Genomic DNA, 21,161 nt, shown 5'->3' with positions numbered 1-21,161 from the left:
AGCAGTGCGGACTTCAATGCAGTCGAGTAGAGGCTTTGACATGTACGGGGCTTGGGCTGCTGACTTAACCAGGTTTGGCCCACTCGGGTGAGAGGTGCTACACCTAATTTTCATACCAGTAATCCTCAGTTTCTTGACTAGATCACTTTCTCTTTCTGACAACAGACCTTTTTTGGATCTGTAAATCGAGCATGCAACCATGTAGGTTGTCTAATTTCCTTCCCATCGCATTAACCATTGAATGCGAACATGAAGGTACACCAAGCCTGATGAGATTGAATCCATGGTGCCTCTTTGATGATGACCTTAATGAACACCTTAGGAATGAGATCCATTCATACTTTGAATTAAAAGTGGGTTTATTCACCTCTAATTGTACATTACAGGAGGTATTCAAAGCAGTGATTTATGCAGAAAGCCAAAGTCCACTTTCTTCATCTCCATAAAAATAAACCGAGAGAGGCAGGGGTGTGTGTCCTTTAAGTGGATATTACTAAGCTCATGTCAGATTACATATCTGTTGGGGGGTGTTGCATTGCATCGCCAACAGAAGTTTACAAGGGAATTCCTCTGAAAATGTTGGGTATGCTTATGTTGTTTCTCCTACAGAAGGGTATGCAATTAGTTATCTGTTCTAATGGTCAACACTGAGAGATATTAGTTCTGACACCGTTGTATTGTTGAGAACCAACACTCTGGAAAAAGTGGAAGTCTTTGCCGATTACTTATGCACGTGCTTTTAGAACAGACTGCCTCCAAAAGTAGAGCATCTCACCCTAGTGATAAGTGACCTAACACTCCGGAGGTTGTCAAAAGTGGATTGAGCAGAGCTCGACCTCCCAATCGATGAAGATGGCCTCTTAACAGCACTAGTTGATAAGTAGTTTAGATAGCTTTTCAACAGATTTCTTCATCAATTTGAATCCCCAACTATGTCTCAGTTATTTCTCATGTTTAAAGAGCCCAGGGTGACTAGGTCTTTGCTGTAGACCTTCTCACAACTTGGATAATAGTTTTGCTTAAGCCTGTTAAGAGGCCTGATCCATATCAGTTCTGTGAACCGATCAGATTGATCCCCTTGAGTACTTAAGACGAGATGGTCTGGCTGTCTGCCCTGAAGACAAGACCATCTTGTCCTTAGCACATAAGGGGTTAATGTTGAGCCTGAAATTGTAACGAAAGTTCTGGGAAATAAAATTTTGAGGTTGATAAACTCTTTAATATGTTGCAATTAGGATAGATTCATGCCAGGTAAGGGGACAAAACATTGCTTCTGCCAACTGCACCCTGGCCTACATGCAAGGGTTCTCAAGTCAGTGTGCACTGTTGCTCATTGACTTTGAGAAGGCATTTGACATGATTGATTTGGCTTTTCTGCTATGGGTCATCTTGAGGCTTATCTTTGGGCTGCATAGTCTTTCATATATTAATCTGCTCCCTGACCTCCCAATAGCAGGGAGCAAGATTAATTGTGTGCTAACATCTTCATTGAATATAAAGAGGGGAACGAGACATAGTGTGCTTTCTGTCCCCACTTTCTGTCTCCTTGCCATTGAACCCTTGGCTAGTTGATTCCGGGGAGAGAGCCTGGCCTACGGCTTGTCCTGAAGAGGGGACATCGAACATCACATTTCCCTGCACATGGATGACGTAGTCATTTTTATGAGATCTACCTAACGGACTAGCCGAAGAATGATACAGATGCTAGACCCTTTGGCCTGGTCTCAGGACTTCAGGTCAACTAGGATAAGCCAACTCTGGACTCTTTGCATGGTGACCCAGCTGCACACAAGTGGAATACTATACTAGCGGCATGTAGCTTAGAATTCAAGTACATTGGTAGGCATTTGTTGATCACTTCCAGCTAGACGAGGCCTAAGGAGGAGAAGGGTTACACTTGTCAAGGATCACACTCAATAATTCTAAAAATAAGGTTTGTGAAATACTCTTATCTGTTTCATTTTTGTTATTTTTCAGTCTACCCTGGATACAGGGGGTAATTTGTGTATGCTATTTTGTGTTCTAAATATCAGCAAAAATGTATATTTAAAAAAATAATGATCGGGCTAGACATTGGCTCTTCTTTTTTCACCTTAGCCGTCTCTTTCCTATTGACTCATCATTTCTTTTAGAGGGGGACTTAAATTCACTTGGAAGAGAGAAAGTATTCATGAGATCTTCTTCCCCGACTTCATCCAGCACCTTTAGTTGTTCTCTAGCTCCTCCTCTCTGCTTTCTGGTCACCTCTAATTAGTAGCCTCTTGTGCCTGTTGTGTGACCTGCTGCCAAGTCTCCCAAGCAGTCTTGTTCGCCCGTTTTTGAGGCGAAGCAGACGTCACCATTCGGTTGTGGGGACCACTTTATTTGGAGGCCTTCTTTCTTGACAACACAGCGCCTGCAGGATTAAAAGGAGCCAGAACCACTCATTAGTTTTTTTTTACAATGTTATGCTTATGCTCTTGTGTTCTGATGGTCATGTGGATCTGGTTCCATTAGCGTGTCTCTGCAAGTCAGACTTCCTGCCTCCCTTATTATCCTAAGGAGCATTTCTTGATGAGAGGCTGCCTTTTTAACGGATGTAGGTGGCTCCAAAGAACATCGGGCCTAGGTGGGATGCCTGAAGTGGCACTACTACTCTGGAACAGTCTTTGGCAGAAGTCCTTAGCCCTTTTTTATTATATTTGGTGCAGTTTGCTCTCCGGGCTTCATACTGCTTTCCACAAAAAACGATATCCAGCCCCAATTTGTGGGTTTTTTTCATTTCCCATTGATTTTTTTTTTGGGGGGGGGGGGGGGGGGGGGGAGGGATTAAAGGTACCCAGAGTCCGTGATTTTCCCTTTAGTGCCTGAGAAAACAAGCAAATAATGACCGTTAGGAAAAACACCATAGGGATTTCCTATTTGGGATTTCCAAAGCACATGTACAAAGCATTTCTTAAATGTGAAATGGGCATTTAGGAAATTAAATTACCATTGACTCCAAGTCGATGGTAACCATGTGCCATTTTAAAAAATGCAACAAAAATGCAGTTTTTCAAGTTTCATGTAGCTCACATGCCCCTAGGGCTTTTGTGCACGGTACAACACTGATTTTCGGGGTTCATCAAGGGGGAGCTAAGGGCTATAGGCGCCTCTGCGTTTTCCAAATACCAAATGCAATACCAAAGTTAGGAAATACAAAACCATTTCTACCTTTGGGCCATTGGAAGGAATGGTTTAGCATTTCTTAAATAGCGATATCCTATTAGCGATTCCCACTCTGCCGGAGTCCCTACTAGGAAATTGCTATTTTTTTACATTCTGTTTTGCCTTTCCTAAATAACTATCTTCAAGGAGTCACTATTTAGGAAATGCAAAATTAGAATTTCGTACATCTGGCCCATAATCAAACTTCTCGTGCTTGCCCAGATTCTTTCTGCCGTGGACCCGAGCGACAGTGATGGTGTCCTTGGACCTGTAAGAGGGTCATTTCCATTGACCTGCTGTTCAAAGTGATCCAGGAGCAATTTCAGTTTGCTGTGCTCTTTTACTGCCCCAGCAATGCCACATAGTTGTTTATGAAAGTGATGGTAGTGGTCACTTCCTATCTTCAGAAGCTAGGGATACCAGCTTTCTCTTACACTAACGACTGGATGCCTAAGGCAGACATGCCATAGTCATTCATCGACCACCTTCAAACAACAGTGAACCTCCTGATATCATTGAGGTTCACAATCAGGAAGATAAAGTTGCATTTGACTCCTTTTCAGAGGGTTCCTCTCATTGGAACTGTCCCCGATATGGTACATTTGGAGGCCTTTTTTCTGTTGCAAGGTATCCAGGACATTCGAACTATGATACCGATGTTTCAGCCACGGTATGTGATCTCTGTGAGAGTATCTTGGCTTTTTAGCCTTCAGCATCCACCTTGTCAGCTCCACCAAGTGGCATATGCAAAGTCTACAGTGCAATCTAAAGTTCAAGTGGGCCCATCACTGAGGAAACCTAATGGATACCATTACAATTTCAAAAGAGATTGCACATGATCTGCAGTGGTGGCTACTTGATGCAACTTGACCACTGGCAAGCCCCTCTACTGTCCCAACTCAAAGCTGATGGATGTATGGCTGCTGAGTTAGGGAAGTCATCTGGAAGAGTTGGAGATCAAAGGACTATGGTCTTCAATCAAAGCCCTACTCCATATCAACTTACCAGAACTATGAGCTTGGGTTTAAAGGCCTTTTTACAAATGCAAGGTGGTGGATAAAATTAGACCTGATTGATGGTCTAGTCGACAGTCAGAACTCCGGAGTGAGGGTAAGACACTATATTTTGTTTTGCTGCACACATTACGAAATCTCTGTATTGACAACCCTGAAGAACAGTCATCTTCTGTAAGTGCTAGCTGATCTTAGGAATAGGTGCACAGAGACAAAGGATACCCAGCATGGCACCAACTACGAGCATTAATGCATTTGAAATTGTCTTTCAACATGTCCACTGTCACATTCCTTGGTAAGTGGTTCAGTTTCATATGTAATTAGCCCTGAGGACAGTTTAGCCCTGTCGGTGTCTCAAACACGTCTTGTGTGATCTTTCTTTAGAATATGTATGACTAACGGCGTACCATGGGCTTTGTCTATGAAATTCTCCATCACTCCTAAGTCCACAAGTACTCATATGGCTACTTGGCGTTGTGTAGATAGGGTCAGGATGAGTAGTATAACCAGATGATGGTATTCATGAGTCAAGATGTTGGCCTGAACATGAGCCCTCCATTGGGTTTGCTCCCCAGAGAAGGGCCTCACTGTCAGGCGTTGGTGTTTTCCTGAACCTCCAGGGTCGTATCAGGAGCCATTACCACTTCTTTGGTGGATTTAGGCTTTCCTGGACCTTCCTTAGTTGAGTGTCCTGCCTTGCCATAATATAAGCTCAAATCTATTTCTGAGATTCCTCTTCCTTGGTTAGTGAACGATGCACTCCTGCACTTTGCATAGGTTCTGACCTATTAGTAGAGAGGCGCAGTTTATATTCCTGTCTTCTTTTACCTCTGTTAGAAATGGGGTTTTTGGTTGGCAGTCAGGTTACCCTCTGTCCAAGCAAGAACCCTCACTCTAGTCAGGGTAAGTCACACACAATCCAAAATTATCCTGTGCCCACCCCTCTGGTAGCTTGGCACAAGCAGTCAGGCTTAACTTAGAAGGCAATATTTTAAAGTATTTGTACAATAAATCATACAATAACACAATATAGCACCACAAAAATACACCACACAGTGTTTAGAAAAATATATAATATTTATCAGGATAATTGTAGGTCAAAACGATCAACGATGCAATATAAATTTGTAAAGATCTCACTAAAAGGTGATATGAAGTGTCTTAAGTCCTTAAAAAGCACACAAAGTCTCTTTCAAGCACAAAGTACCTGGTTTAAAGTGAAAAATCTCTGCAAAGGGCCGCAGAAGAAGAGATACGTGGAAAAATGGTGTGTGCGTCGATTTCTCCTCTGCACACAGACTTGCGTCGTTATTTTTCACGCGGAAAAGTCGTGCGTCGTTTTCCGACGCGTTGACAGTCTCTTTCTGTGGGTCGCGGGGATTACCAGATGTCCCGGGTCGGTGCGTGGATTCTTCGGCTTGTTTTACGGCTGCGCGTCGTTCCGGGAGGCTGTGAGTGGAATTCTCGGTCTTGCGGCAGGCGTTGTCGATTTCCCCTCTGGAAGTCGGGCGGCGTTGTCCTTGCGAGGCCGTGTGTCGAAGTTCAGGTCATCCCAAAGGTGTTCCGTCGATCAGCATCTGTGTGCGGCGATTTTCTCGCCGCGGAGCAAGCTGTGCGTCGAAATTTTCGGTGCACGAAGAGTTCAAATGAAAAAGAGAAGTATTTTTGGTACAGAGACTTCAGGGAACAGGGGGCAAGCTCTATCCAAGCCCTTAGAGAGCACTTTTACAGCCAGACAAGAGCTCAGCAAGGCAGCAGGGCAACAGCAAGGCAGCAGTCCTTTGTAGAAAGCAGTCAGGTCGAGTCCTTTAGGCAGCTAGGCAGTTCTTCTTGACAGGATGCAGGTTCTGGTTCAGGTTTCTTCTCCATCAAGTGTCTGATGAGGTAGGGCAGAGGCCCTGTTTTATACCCAAATGTGCCTTTGAAGTGGGGGAGACTTCAAAGAGTGGCTAAGAAGTGAACCAGGTCCCCTTTCAGTTCAATCCTGTCTGCCAGGGTCCCAGTAGGGGGTGTGGCAGTCCTTTGTGTGAAAGCAGGCCCTCCACCCTCCCAGCCCAGGAAGACCCATTCAAAATGCAGATGTATGCAAGTGAGGCTGAGTACCCTTTGTTTGGGGTGTGTCTGAGTGAATGCACAAAGAGCTGTCAACTAAACCTAGCCAGACTTGGATTGTAAGGCACAGAAAGATTTAAGTGCAAAGAAATGCTCACTTTCTAAAAGTTGCATTTCTAGAATAGTAATATTAAATCCGACTTCACCAGTCAGCAGGATTTGGTATTACCATTCTGGCCATACTAAATATGACCTTCCTGCTCCTTTCAGATCAGCAGCTGCCACTTCAACAATGTATGAGGGTAGCCCCAATGTTAGCCTATGTAGGGAGCAGGCCTCACAGGAGGGTAACAACGAATTTAGGAGTTTTTTGCACTACCAGGACATATAAACTATACAGGTACATGCCCTGCTTTTTACCCACACAGCACCCTGCTCTAGGGGTTACCTAGGGCACACATTAGGGGTGACTTTTATATGTAGATAAAGGGGTGTTTTAGGCTTGGCAAGTACTTTTAAATGCCAAGTCGAAGTGGGAGTGAAACTGCACACACAGGCCTTGCAATGGCAGGCCTGAGACAAGGTTAAGGGGCTACTTGCGTGGGTGGCAGAACCAGTGCTGCAGGCCCACTAGTAGCATTTAATCTACAGGCCCTAGGCACATACAGTGCACCTTACTAGGGACTTATAGGTAAATTAAATAGTCCAATTGGGTATGATCCAATGTTACCATGTTTAAAGGGAGAGAGCATATGCACTTTAGCACTGGTTAGCAGTGGTAAAGTGCGCAGAGTCTAAAAACCAGCAAAAATGAGGTCAGAAAAAGAGAAGGAGGAAGGCAAAAAGTCTGGGGATAACCCTGCAGAAGGTCCATTTCCAATACTCTCCATGTCTGTGATCTAATTTCACTACAAAGTCGATCAAGTCACTATAGGAGTCGGGAGGATCAACTGCCTCTTCCTCGCTTTAGGTTAAGTAGCTCATTATTCACAGCTTGAAAACATGTATTTCACATTCATCATCCTTATATCCTCCTTGAAGGTCAGAAAGATGTGTACATCAAAGGGTCATCTCACTCAGCGAGTGGTAATGACCAAGTCATAGCATTGCTTCTAATGAGTCATAGCAGAGTGTAACTGTTTAATATAAGAACTGTGCAAAATATTGGTTCAAGAATATGGTGGATTTCACACTGTTGCCATAGAAGCGCTCCAGTGAGACCAAAGGGGCTTGAGGTGGCTTGACCACTGTTGGAGCCTGAAGGTGGGTTCTTGCTGGGGTCGAAGTAACAATACTGGGCTTAAAGTTGGGATGTTGGGAGGTGAGCTGATTGGAAGCAGAATCTGGGTGGAGCCAGGGTGCAACCGGCCTTGGCAAAGACCAGGGTTTTCCATTGGGGCGGTACCTTCCTAGTTCTGTCCTTAGTACGGGGTTCTCTAGGTGAAGGGCCTCTAACTTGCCTGAATGCTACTTAGAGTGGCTACGGCAGACAAGCTGACCGATGTCTTTTAGGGCTGCAGCCCATAGATCTGGCTGTTGCTACATTAGCGATGTGAAACCCACCTGTCTCCTTCCATGTCAACAGTGTTAAATAACTCCAAACCAGTGCTCAATACTGACCCCAAAGGTGTCTAGGGATATAAGAGGAGTCACATAAGAGATGTTGTTGGCACACAGCTTGGCTCGTCCAATGGAAGCTTTTTTGATTGCTGTACAGCCTCTCACAAGTGACAGCTTTTTTATACTACACAGAACCCAAGACAGCTCCTACTCTCTGCTCTGGCTCTCAGACATCAATTTCAGTTGCATGCAGGTTTTTTTTCTTTCACATGGATTTCTGATCAATGGTTACATTCTACTGAAACTGAACAAATACCCAATAATCTATCTAGCAACCGTTGCATTGTAGTGAGCACTCATAATACCAATGGCACAATACTTTTATCTTGCTAGAGCCAAGGTAATAGTCACAAAAAACGGTAATGTTTCGGTATTCTATACTTAAGACACTGAACAGAAAAAAAAAGTTCACTCAGGATTTGTAAACAACTTTATGAACACTCAAGAGATACTGGCTTCAGCACAACCTAAGATGCAAGGCATATTTCCAGTACCTAGACAAGAATCCAACAGTAGCTTCACAATCTAAACAAGTAAATCTAACTCTGTTTAGCTCATCACCTACCAATAGTCTCTAAAGTCAGCGCTCAATGAGGTTGAGGTGTTCCCAAGATGAAAGGAGATTCTTTGAAGTAAACTGCACAAGATGTTCCAAGATGCGTCACAAGCAGAAAACCTCTGAGAATGAACTCTTTGTCTGGCTTGAAGATTCTTTCAGCTGGAGAGCCATGAACACATGTGAAAAGGCAAACCCAAGCAGAGGAACACAGGTGAAAAGGAAAGCCCACGCAGTGTTTTCCTTTCATCCAGAGAGGGGAAAGCTAAGCACATGGCTATTCCCTGAAAGTAGCCTTCAGAACTGCAAGATTCTCATACCCTGTAGTAGATTCTTGAATTAGTCTGTTCCTGCCACTCGATGGGGGTAATATCACTGCTTAAGGGGTGCCTCCATAAGGTTGTGCTGGTGGTTGGGGAGGTTCACAACTCGACAGCATGCAGTTGGCAGCCAAATTTCTAGACGTCATGACTCCTGTCACACAAGTGCATCCAACTTTTTGAGTGGCAGTTCCCTTTCAAAGGGGATCAAAGCACGACCCGCCTACTTTCAAAGACAAGAGCTGGATAGAAGTGGAGAAGGGCACCCATGGCAGGTCATGACAGCGTCTACCCCTGTTGTGAAGGGTACAGGCCAATGCAAGGCACCATACGCCAAAAACTGTCCCTGGTGTTTAGTATGGGTTTCTGGCCCCCTGGGAAGGTCCTCCCAAGGTACAGAAACAGTGTATGGATCGCAGGGTGGAAGGTTGTATCCTGATGACAATGCGGAGTGACCCAACGACCCCCTCCCCCCCACCCTTTCTACAAAAAACTTTCTCTGATGGCTAGTTATTACTTCCCCCTGGGGTGGGCAGATTGGAAGAAACTCACCAGGACTGCCTCCCAGAGAGACATAAAGACTATATGTACCCCTGGGGTACAGGAGTGTGGCCTAACGTCACTATGGGCCAGCTTCCCACCACCTTTTCTTAGAAATAATTGAACTTTCATAATGGCTAGTAGTGCTTTCTGCTCCCGTAGTTGGGCAGGTTTGGGGGCAAAATTCTCACTCTGCCTCCCAGTGGGGCAGAAATACAGTATGGGTCTGTTGCAAGTCATCACACCTCACTGCAGTCTCCCAGCAACTCAGAAGTGTCTGGGTGCCTAGGTCCACCATGTGGCACCATAGTCTTCCATCCTATAGCCTTTCTGCTTTTTCTTTAGTTTTAGCCTTGCGGATGTATCGCCGCAGGAGCAGTGCTAATGAAGAGACCGATGGGACTCGAATGTGACTTCTGTCCCTTCTTCATGTATGTTCAACGTGAAGCGCTGAAGACCCCCACTCATGTCAGGGAATGGAACCAGCGCCCTTTCCGTGTGGGCTGGAATGTACAAGCTAGAGCTCTGGAATGCCTAACTGCTGCTCTTATCTGAATAGGAGCAGTGCGAACTAGCCGCCTTCTCAGCCTCACTCCCGTGCTCCTCAGAGCTCTGCAAGTAGGCGGGATGTGGTGTTCTCAACTTTAAGGGACGTAGAACAAAGTCACTCTTTATTGTTTATTATTGCAATCGTCATGCTTATTAATATTCAGTGTCTCCGCAATCTCAGCTACTCTCCGTTTCCACCGATTTAGGGATCGTCGAATAGGAGGGTCTGCTATGATATATATTAGTAAATGAATAGAAATGGGTGATGCCTGGCTTTCGCCCCAACTTTGTCTGTGAAAACTCCACTTGTGGCTAGAGGAGGTCTGGATGCACATTCTTACAGCGCTCCGTGTGGTGGCAACTGCCGCAGTTGCCACAGGTTTGACGGCAGCAAACTTAATAGAACAGCTTACTTCTGTGTTTGTTTGTTTGTTTGTTTTTTAAAGCTTGTCGCCAGTCTTCTGCGGGCATTTTTTTGTTTTCACACAGGTATCGTTTTACAAAATAGAAATCTTAATATTGGATCACAGTGAGGTGACGCTGTAAGCAGTACAGTCAGTTATGTCCACATTTAACGTTTGGCTATAGTATAAAATGTTCTCCATTAGCCAGTATACAATAAAGGCATTTTCCTTTGCCTCCGTAAGCACCTGTGCGTGGAAAAGGAAGGAGGGTGGGGAAATAAAGAAAAAAGACAAGGAGACAGACAGGATAGAGGAGGGAGCATGTAGGGAGATAAGAGCTGGTATTGTTTTACTGATGTGAATCGGGGTGGGTTCATTTTTTGTAAGTAGATGTCTGGTTTGGACCATAATAGACGAGCATTTTTTGTTAAAAGTCGAATTGTGTTTTAAAGGGTTCATGAGTGTAGAATGTCCTATATGTTGTCCTAATTTTGCTTTGCAGAATGAGATGCAAACTTTTAAATTTTACCAAACATCTCCGTATATTGGTCCAGTTTGATGATCGGATGGGGTTGATATTTTATTTCATGCATGATGTCTCCCATGACTCGTGGATCTTGTCTCTTAGCGGTGGTGATATTTTCTTAAGTGTAGTGTAAATAATTGGGAGTATATGGTTCTTAACAATTCATTTGTGTAGGAAGTGTAGCCATTACGCTTTGTGTGGTCTTGTTATGCCTCTAAAAGCTTCTTTCAGGGACAGAAAATGTTAAAAATCAGTTGGGTGAAGGTTGAATTTAGAACGTAACATACCAAAGTCCTGTGTACATTTTCTTGAATCTTGGATTACATTAATTTTTGTCCTTCCGTTTTCCTCCTTCATTGTGGTGCACCCTCCTGCATTATACTTTCACTAACATAATGAGGGTAATTAATGAAATGTAAAGGCAATCTCTGAGCCACTCATCCTCTGGTTTGATGCTTGCACTGCTATACTATTTGTCATTCTTAATAGTTAGAGCATTCCTGAAACGATGTTGCACAGTCTTGGTGTAATGCTTGCACTTGCCTAACACTGGTTCACAGTTTTTAGACACTATTCCTACTGTTTTTACAGCATCAGCTTGTAAGATTGGGGTAACCTGTGTGCGTCCATCCATGCACTCACAAATTTAGTTGTGCTTCCATCAGAGTACCTGCTGTATTAATCGGTCATCTATCTATAAAGTCACCCTCTCATTATCCACTCACCCATCCACACCTGCCAATCACTGAAAAATGACTAAGTAATAAAAAATATCCAGACCTTTTGTCTTTGCCGATGCTTGTTATCAATTGTGGCCCTGTTTAATGTTTTGAAATGCACTTATGCTTTAAACGGGCCTTCATCAGTTAATAATATTCAGTGATAAAGTTTCTCTTTATGTACACGTCACTGTTTCCTTTCTTCTGCAGGAGACAAAGTAAGACCAGAATCTCGGCGCGGACCTTGAACACTGACACACCAAAGCAGGTCAGTCCCAGGCAATGAAAGCAGTTCTTTCTCAAGATCCATGCGACGTTTCCTTACTTATGCCTTCTTATTCAGCAATTTATTCACACTATTAATGATATACCTGTGTGTATGTTGAACTTGCACGTCAGTTATCGGCTGTGTTAAATGCAAATGTACATGAGATTTGTGCTGATTGGGATGTATCTTTCATATATCACCCATATTTTTAACAGTTTTCAGACCTCATGGACATCTTCATCACCATTAGAAATATGTCCAAACCAGCTAACTTTTTTAGATTTGTGTGAGACTTACTGAATAAGTACTAGCACGTGCACTAGAGATTGTTTCTGTGACTATCACCAAGAGAGAAGGGCATTTGCTCTCCACCGTACTTTACGCAAAGTATGTCCTCCCCTAAAACATTAATGTGATTGATTATTGTGGGGTGATTGTGAAGCCCTGATGAAGTTAAGGTCCGGGTCTCGGTGAGAACAAAAATAAATGATGAATAGCTTGCTTGAATTAATCTAGTCCATCGATTTACTGCCCACATGCCACCTGAGTGGAACCAGCTGGATGCAAATCAGCCTCAGTCCTGGTCCAGTAGGAGCAGTCCAGCTCAAACTGACAGGTAGGTCCCCATTGAGCGGCAACCCAAAGAACTCCAGACAGGTTTCAGTCAGTTTGAACCTCATTAGTAAGGTGCACTTTGAGTCCTTTGGCACAGTGAGCATGGTACCCGTGCCTGGGCATTCCTATTAAACAGTAGGTGTTGCACTGAGGAAGACAAAAACATGATGGGTGGATTGCTTGAAATAATCTCAGCAACTGGCAATTACTCTGGGCTGCAGTCCATTCCATCGTAATGTATTTTTGCATTACTTTACCGCTGCTTTAGCCATCTGATTCTAAAAGCATTCCTTTGAATTGATTGCCCTGCAAAGCTTTTCCTTTAAGGCTATTTTTTCCAGCTGCCAAGACACCTGTGCAGCACCAGAGCTGGGACTAAGAACCAGGAAAGAGGCCTGTGTCAAAGCTTGATTCCTCTAGCACCCGTTCACAGGATGAGAAAGACATGATTTCAATACCCAAACCTCCAGAGTCACAAATGAAACAGAAGACATTTGACCTGGACTGTCCGGTCTTTGAGTCAGTAAGATCCTGTAAGAAACTGGTTTGTTAGTTGAGAGGGGTGGGAGCTGCACTCATATAGGAGAAGTGTGGCTCAATGGTTAGAGCGGCAGACCCTGCTGCAGAAATCTGGCCCGGGACCAGGGTTCAATTCCTGCCTCGGTGGGTCTTGGGCTCAATTTCCTCGGACCGGATAATTCTCGCATCAGTGCCTAATCTAATTCATGGGTCCCACTCTGTAACTCTGGGCAATAGCTTGCTTAATCTCCACAACGGCCCCAACAGCACTGGAATGCCTGGCTTCACCTTGGAGGTTGCCCAGGAGTGGGCACCTCACAGGGAAAAGCCAGGAGGGGTTCCACAGCGGTATGCGTACAGCGCCTTGAGACCCTAATGGGTGAGTAGTGCGCTATACAAGTACGAAGTTTAAATACAAACAAAATCCTTGTCAGGGTGAATTACAAAAGTCAATAATAAACCTGTGCTTAACCTTCCGGTAGCTTGGCACAATAGAGTAAGACTTAACATAGAGGAAATGCAAGTATTTATGCGTCACTCAAACAGTAACAAACTGAAAACACTACACAAGAAAAATCCCAAACCAATTTAGAAAATGTAAACAAAATTTAATAAATAAAATAACACGGAAATGACAAAAAATCCAATCAGTAGTACCAAAGCTATGATTTTTTAAAAATTTTAATGGGAAAATAGTGCTGGGGGAAAGTCACAAGTTCACGCATACTGGAATGGCGCATGGCCCGGATATAGAGACCAGGTTTGTCCATCTGAAGAGTTACTTTCTTAAGTCCACACGAGGAGCTGCTGTTTGTGTAGGTGGAGGCTGCCAGGTGGTCCTTATCTGTGCAAGGAACAGGTTGGATGCCTCCTCCTGTCACTGCTAGAGCTACGCATTGTTGCTGGACATGTGTTGCCAATGTCCGCATGAAGCGCAGGTCTCCAGTTGAAGCTTTGCTTTGGCAGTCAGTGGCAGTCACTGTGGAAGCAAAGTGCGGCTCCTGCTTGAGTTTCGCATTGGCGGGCGTTGTCAGTGGTTGTCTCTTGGCACAAAGAAGCACTTAGTGGTTGTGAGGAGTGCAGAAATTCTGCATTTTCACCTTGAAATTAGCCAAGGATCTGAGACCTGGATTAGGATTTACTCCAGCAGGGGCCAGCAGCAGGGTTCAGGCAGGTCCATTTGTTGCTCTGCAGTGGCAGGGAAGCCTCTGGAAGCTTTTGTTCTGTCGTTCAAATAGGAGGTCAGGCAATTGACCCTTAGAGTTACTTGTGGGGAGGCTGTTTTCAAGACAAGTAGGTCAAGGTTTCCTTCTTTAGACAATAGGATAGTCCTTCTGAATCTTCCACAGGACCAGAAGTGCTCTGGTTAGAGGTTATGAAAGTGACATTTGAATCCCCAGTGCCAGTCTGTGGGTGAGGGATGCCCCCTTTGTCTAGCCTTCCCCTTTCCTGGATTTGGCTCCAAACAATAAATGGTAACTAAGGACAGCCAGGCCTAGATTTGAGCTGCATTTGTCAGTGGCAGGGCAGGCAGCCTTTAGAAGTCCTGAATGGGGTGGACAAGTACTGCCTACACAATGAGCTCAGGAACGCATAATACAACCCCTCAGGACATCCTGTTCAGGAAATACACACCATCTTACACCCAAGGCTCTTTTGGGCCCGCATCTAGAAGGAATATCCAAAACACCACAGGGGAGACATTCACAGCCATGTGACACTGGACACTGCCATAAAGGCACATTTGTTTTAGGAGGAAAAATATCAACTTTATAAAAGTGGCATTTCCAGAATACTAGCCTAAAATCCGACTTTATCAGTAGAAAGGATTTTAATTTACAAAATCGACTGGAAGAATTTTTCTCTAAATATCTTGAAACTAAAGTTATTACTTATTAAGTGTAAGAAGGTAACCCAGTGTTAGTCCATGGGAGAGATAGTCTTTCAACAGTGAATATCTTTAGGACTTTTTCACTGTTGGGACATGTGAAACATAAGCCTACATGTTCTACTTTTTAAATACCATGTACCGTCCTCCCCTAGGGGTGGCTAAGGCCTACCTTGAGTGTGACATATACATATTAAAAAGGAAGATTAACGCTTTTCAAAAGGTATATTTTGCTAGGTCGAAATAGAAGTTTAAAATTGTATTAGAGACTGCAGTGGCAGTTCTGAGACATGTTTAGCTGTGCTTCTTTAGCGGATGGCACAATGAGTGCTGCACCCCACTAGTAACACTTAATTTACAGTCCTGGAGCACAAGTAGTACCATTTATGAGGGATTTTAATTGAATCAAATGTAACAGTTAGGTGTAGGCCAATTTGACCATGTTTTAGGGTGGGCGCACACACATTTTTTAAAATTAAAGTGTGCAAGTCACCTATTTAATTTTAGATGTATCACAGGAACGCACTTGTGCACTGTGGGGTGGAAAAGAGGGCAATAACCACAGGAGCCTACTTGTGCACTATGGGATGAAAAAGAGGGGAATAGCCATGGACCCGTACTTGTGCACTACAGGGTGGAACAGAAACAAGAGAGCAAATCTATCCAATACCGCTGATTGAGTTTGCACTGTGAGATTATGCTATATCAAGCTTCAAAGCACCATGGGCGCCATGGAGCACGAAGGGGACAGACAAAAGAAAAAATAGTGCGCCCACAGTAAAGTGGTTGGCCAATGGGGCTATAATCTGTGTGACAGGGTCAGTGTGCAATGCATGACAAAACAGCTTTAAGGTGGGACAAACGAAAAGCATTTACCAACAACATGAAGGGAATTTTGAAAGGCTGGCCTAGGAATGAATGAATGAAAGTGATGCCCGTGATACGGGTGTGGTTAAAGCCCACAAGAGAATACAACATGTCAAAAAGAATCTCTTGCATGCTGCTATACTAAACCTAAAATCATTACTCACAATGACTATAAACATGTTATTGCAGTAAACAGGCTACATAATGACACATACTTAGTGTGCCCGTAATCCACAGATGTCGCCATGCTAGATAGTCAAACAAACATAATCGTATTGTTAAAAACATTATAATGCATCATCAGTTTCTTAGATGAACCGTAACATGACACAAAATTTTCATTAAACATTGTACGTAATCACGAAAGTGCTTGCTAATGTTAAACAAAATTATTTATGACATACCACGTACGAGCAACATAACTTGCCGAGAGCAAGACTTCTCTGATGGTAATACTGGAATTCAGTCATAAACATAGCCAGTGCAATATTGAAATAATAAATTGTAACATCGCGATTTCTAGTGAATAAACATAAATGCTCGCAAATATAAAATTCAATAAATGCATCTACCTATCGTTAATTGCAGTAATAAAAATAAATGCATCAGCTGTTGCAGATCAGTAAGGGCTTAAACAAGCTAAGCAAATGCACGATTCGGGGGTCCCTAAAAGACATACAAGGCAACGTTACTTGACTAAGTGTCCCAATATTTGATGAGCACAAGTTCAAAGTTGCAGGAGTTACCTGAGCGTGGCGGAAGTGAGGTCACCAATGAGAGGCCCTGACTTCCTAGTGCGTGTAGGCGATGCCCCCTCCCTTCCTCAAACGTTGTTCAGGAGCTCTGGCAGATGGAAAAATAGTGAGTCCTTTTAAGACTCCATCGGTACCGAAGTGCAACAAACTTGCCTGTATCCTATTGTCTGTCACAGTAGACTGAATGCGAGCCTTATTTGGGCCCAGGTTGAAGAAGAATTAACGTTTAAAAAGCGTTCTGAAAAGACTGCATTAACTGGCATCAAGCCTCTTTTCCAGGTGACCAATAAATGCCCTGGAGCAATACACCAAGGAAGGTAAACAGAAATTGGCATTAATCACATCAAAAAGTGACGTAACCATGGGCATGTTAATGATATTCAGAATGGTACAAACAAGAAAATCTGCTTTAGGTTTTAAAAAGGCCAAATAAATGTGGTGGCTAGCTTTTCATCAACCAGATGCCCAGTTATCTATGTGCAGGGGCAACATTGTTTTACTGGTCATTTAAATTGCATATGCCTTTCTTCACTGTTTTAACCCAAAAATAGCAATCTTCGATTTAATTGTATTAAGTACTAATTTGTTCACATTTAAGTATTTGGTCAGATCATCTTAGGACTACTGTAAGCCTGGCTGGATCTATCTAATAGAGTTAACATCTGCATATTGTCACAGCCATCCTGCTTAGCTTGGGAGAGGAGGCCCTCTTGTTAGTAATGCTAAGTAATTGTCAGCCATATAAGGATTGGACACCAGCTGTGGTAGGACACATGACATTTCTAGTCTCTTGTAGGTTATTTCATGCGAGTGAATCATTTTTTCCTAGCTTCAATTGTACCCATCTGTTAACAATAGAGGAACTAAATCTTAGCAACAGGGAGGCAGTTACCCAAAAGTCGAGCTTTCTCTTTGGCTTTTTCAACCTTTACCATAAAAAAACAGCTTTAAAATCTATGAACCTGGCATAGAGTGGTGTGGCTCGGGCCCTTCTATGGCGTTCAGGCAATGATGACATGACCATGATGTTGTCAAAAGTGAAACTAGCTGCTGTGAATCTGATCCTGATTGAAGGATCTACAGTGTTTACTAGAACCCAGGCATTAGGATTACCCAGAAGAAGGGAAGCATAATATTTTGCCTCCACATCTAAAACGGCGATCATACGTTAATTACTTGGGTCTAACTTGTCAACATTTAATAGAACTTTCATGGTTCCAGAATAGCTTAAAATGAATAACCTTTATTAAATAATGGCTATAGCCATCGTGTCTTGTAATCCGGGTCAGGCTTAATTTTGCTAACAGTGAGGCATCGTCCAACCTGTTTTTTTCTGCAGGTACCTAGCATTTATCAGCTACGTAATAGAATTGTTGTAGAAAAGGCTGCCCAATCTACAGCATGAGTATAGCCTCTAGTATTAATGTTTTTTGTGTTCGCAGACCCTCTGATTCCGGACATAAGAGGGCTTGAAACAGCTGTAAACCCTTTTAAAATGTACTAAGCCCATTTAAGGATTCAGAAAAGATTTTTCCATTTGTTGAATAGGTTTAGGAAACCATACCGAATAGATACAGAAATGGGAGAGAATGTGGCATAACAGTCAGAGCTGCTCACTTTGGACCTAGGGAACCAAATTCACGTCCCTGCATTGGCTCAGCATCCTGTTATTCTAGGCATATCACATTAAAAACTTTTTTTTTTTTTTTTTTTTTAAAGCATTCCACTTTCTTTTAAAGGGAACTGGCTACATTTATAAAATAAACATTTGCTTTACTTAAAATCAATTACACATTGTGGTCTGCTTACAACAGCAGGCCACCCTGTCTGTGATGGCAATGAATCGTAGTGGGTAGCAGTTTGGAACCTACCTCATTAATATTCATGAGGTAGGTCAAATTGCTACCCACTACGATTTGGTATTTTGTGAACCGACCTAATAGTACATAGGTTGGCTTGCGAAATACCGATGGATTCAGTAAAGGTAATTATACAAATTGCCAGTGGCGTAGCGTGGGTTGTCAGCACCCAGGGCAAGGCAAGTAATTTGCACCCCCTAACCTGTGGATTTTAGCACTCGAGTCTCTTCCAGGATGTTGCGCCCGGTGCGGCCGCCCCCCCCCTGCACCCCCCACGCTACGCCACTGCAAATTGCAACTACTTTTACTGAATACATTATTTGTCCATGAGGCCTCTTGTTCACACTGCAGTGAATCAAACTACCGAACTTTCAGATGGAACACTATTCAATTCCATTTTTTTGGTTTCCATTTAACTAAGTTGCATAGGACAAATATTTACTCCCATAGTTAGGGTTCCAAACTTCATATAGGACCTTGCTGTCGCTCTCCGTTTGTGGTTGTTTTATTGCCCATGCTTCCTTTTTAACCTACTTTGTAACTCTCAAATCCTATGTAAATTGATGTCTGGCATATTTAATTTAAACCTAATCTTATGCTGTTCTCTTCTTATACCTTGTTTTATTCCCTTATATTGTTAAATTAACTTTTTGAAAGGGTGGATGTATAAAGACTAGCTGAATTACTTTGATCTAATAGCAGAGTTTTTAATAATGATTCCATTCATGTGGACCATAATTTCCCTTATCTTTCGGGAACAGCCTAATCCACTTCTCTACCTTTCTGAACCTTTCCAGGTGACCTGTTGCACACCAACACTCTCCAATTGATGCACTTCATTTTACTTAATCCTGATGTAGCATCAGCTGCCTGGACATATTAGTTGGTTTGACAGTAACATCTTAAAAAACGCACCTGAGGAAAATGATCACTTTGTTGCCTGTGGTTAATTTTAAAATCCTGGATCTTCTTGAATGTGTAAGGTGACTCAGGGGATGGCATACCTGGGACTGTTCAAGGGCTCTACCGTACTCCTTTCCCCTGATCCCGTTGATTCCAGAGATAACCAGAGAATGCCCTTGGTGGTTTTTGATCCTGATGACTTAGCCTTGCTTCCCTAGAATTGATACTTCTGTACATGTATTGGTAAAGTACACTATAATCCTACCTACGTTCGCACACCTTCACAACCTGTGACACAGGCTGCGAAACCAGAACCATTCTAGTTGGTTCACCACAGGGAGTTGTATTGGGCGGTATCTCAATTGTGGGACACAACCATCTTGCTTTACACACTGTATTCTGGAGGAATAGAAGTTTACACTGAAGTCCCCAGTATAGTCATTGGCTCTGGTTCGCTAATGGTCACAAGTGATCCATTTTCTCAGATCTTGATCCTTTTGTGCTTCCACTTAACTTAGCATCCATTAGGGGAAGATGCATTCCAGGACTCCTGTAGCCTGTCAGAACAAGAGCAGCAGGAATTCTAGTTATAATAGCCTCCTCCCGATAGTTGGTTTAAATGGGGTTGATTTTTTAACACACAATTTTCACGTAAATTTGTGAACAGTCAAAGGTTTTGAAAGAGCACTCATTTCATTTTCAAGTATTTTCATGTTGTGCCATGCCAGTGAAACCTAACACTCCCGTGGAGTTGCCCCCCCTTTTTAAATGTGTTTTCGGTTTCCCTCCTATGTCAAAAATTAGCTACAATGTCATTGCCAGAACTTTGGCATTGGTGCTATCCATATTAACTGGTTACCTTACATGTGAAACATTACCTCCAGTAGTACGTCAGGGCCAGCATTTTGATATGATTGCTGCCCCCTCACCCGTTTCATTTGACATGAGTGACCCTTATTATGCCAGCTATTACTACCAGTAAGCAAACACTGGCATTTTGCCACAGGTAGGCCAAATAGTAGAATTTGCCCCCAGCATGAAAGGCCTATATTTTGCTATAGGTGCCCCACATACCAATAGTGGCTCCAGTGTCAGTGGCAGACTCCAGCCAAACCCACATACTTACTTACTCTCTTATTCATTGTCACATACCCACACACTTGCCTTACTGTCTGACTCACATACTCACACCTTTTCTGACACACAACTGCTCAGCTTCACTCACATACTCACTCTCATGCATAGCTTCACTCACACACACACTCACAGCTTCACTCACATGCTCACTCACTGTCTCATGCACTTCTGTTCACATGCTAACAAACTGTCTTCACGCTCTAATCTAGTCTCACTCACACTTGCATGTGCTCACACACTGTCTCCCTCACAGTCTTGTTCACAGACTTTGAGTCACTGTCTCACTTGCTCACTGTTACTTGTTCACAGTCTCATAATCATGCACTGTCTCACTCACACAACCAGTCTCTCAATCTCACGCACCCAGCATTTGAGAGCATAGTTTTTTTTTTTTTTACTTAATTTCAGCCGTCTTTGTGGCTCCCGCTCCTTAGCTCAAGTACTCCAATTGGACTTCAAGGCACAGGAAGCTGAAGAGCTGAGAGCCGAAGCCTGGCAGTGGATCAGCATGGGCACAAACTCACAGGTTCCATGCTGATGTATTGATCATGCACCTTTTTGTTTTTTTCACTGCGCTTTCCAAACTGACGAGTGATTGAAGTGTAGCCCTGGGCACTATAAGGTTGATGCCTAAGGCACCTGGGCCTACCTTTAGAAGTGATGCTGCTGTGCATTACAAAGGGAGAGGCACAGGGGTAACAGCCCCCTGGGGGCAGGACTATGGACTTAGCCAGCCTTGGACAATCGTCTGATGGCTGGTGCTGGCTCATTCATGTGAATGTGCCAACCACCAAACATGCCACTGCCTGCAGTGGGCTGCTTGAGCTTCACAAGGGTTAGTTCTGCTATATTAACTGTGAATATG

The 21,161-nt window shown here is 43.4% G+C and overlaps 1 protein-coding gene across 3 annotated transcripts in view; it reads left to right on the top strand.

The window, feature by feature from the left end:
- FARP2 (FERM, ARH/RhoGEF and pleckstrin domain protein 2) overlaps positions 1-21,161 on the top strand; it is a 1,575,889-nt gene that overhangs the window by 696,535 nt on the left and 858,193 nt on the right. For all 3 annotated transcript variants that reach the window (XM_069213633.1, XM_069213634.1, XM_069213632.1), the window contains exon 12: positions 11,696-11,753. In XM_069213633.1, coding sequence (XP_069069734.1) covers positions 11,696-11,753 — 58 coding nt within the window. The remainder of the gene's footprint in view (positions 1-11,695; positions 11,754-21,161) is intronic.

The sequence above is a fragment of the Pleurodeles waltl genome, chromosome 11 (genome assembly GCF_031143425.1).
Source record: "Pleurodeles waltl isolate 20211129_DDA chromosome 11, aPleWal1.hap1.20221129, whole genome shotgun sequence".
Lineage (NCBI taxonomy): Eukaryota > Metazoa > Chordata > Amphibia > Caudata > Salamandridae > Pleurodeles > Pleurodeles waltl.
Note: the sequence above shows the minus strand (reverse complement) of the source record. Positions and strands in the feature narration are given on the sequence as shown.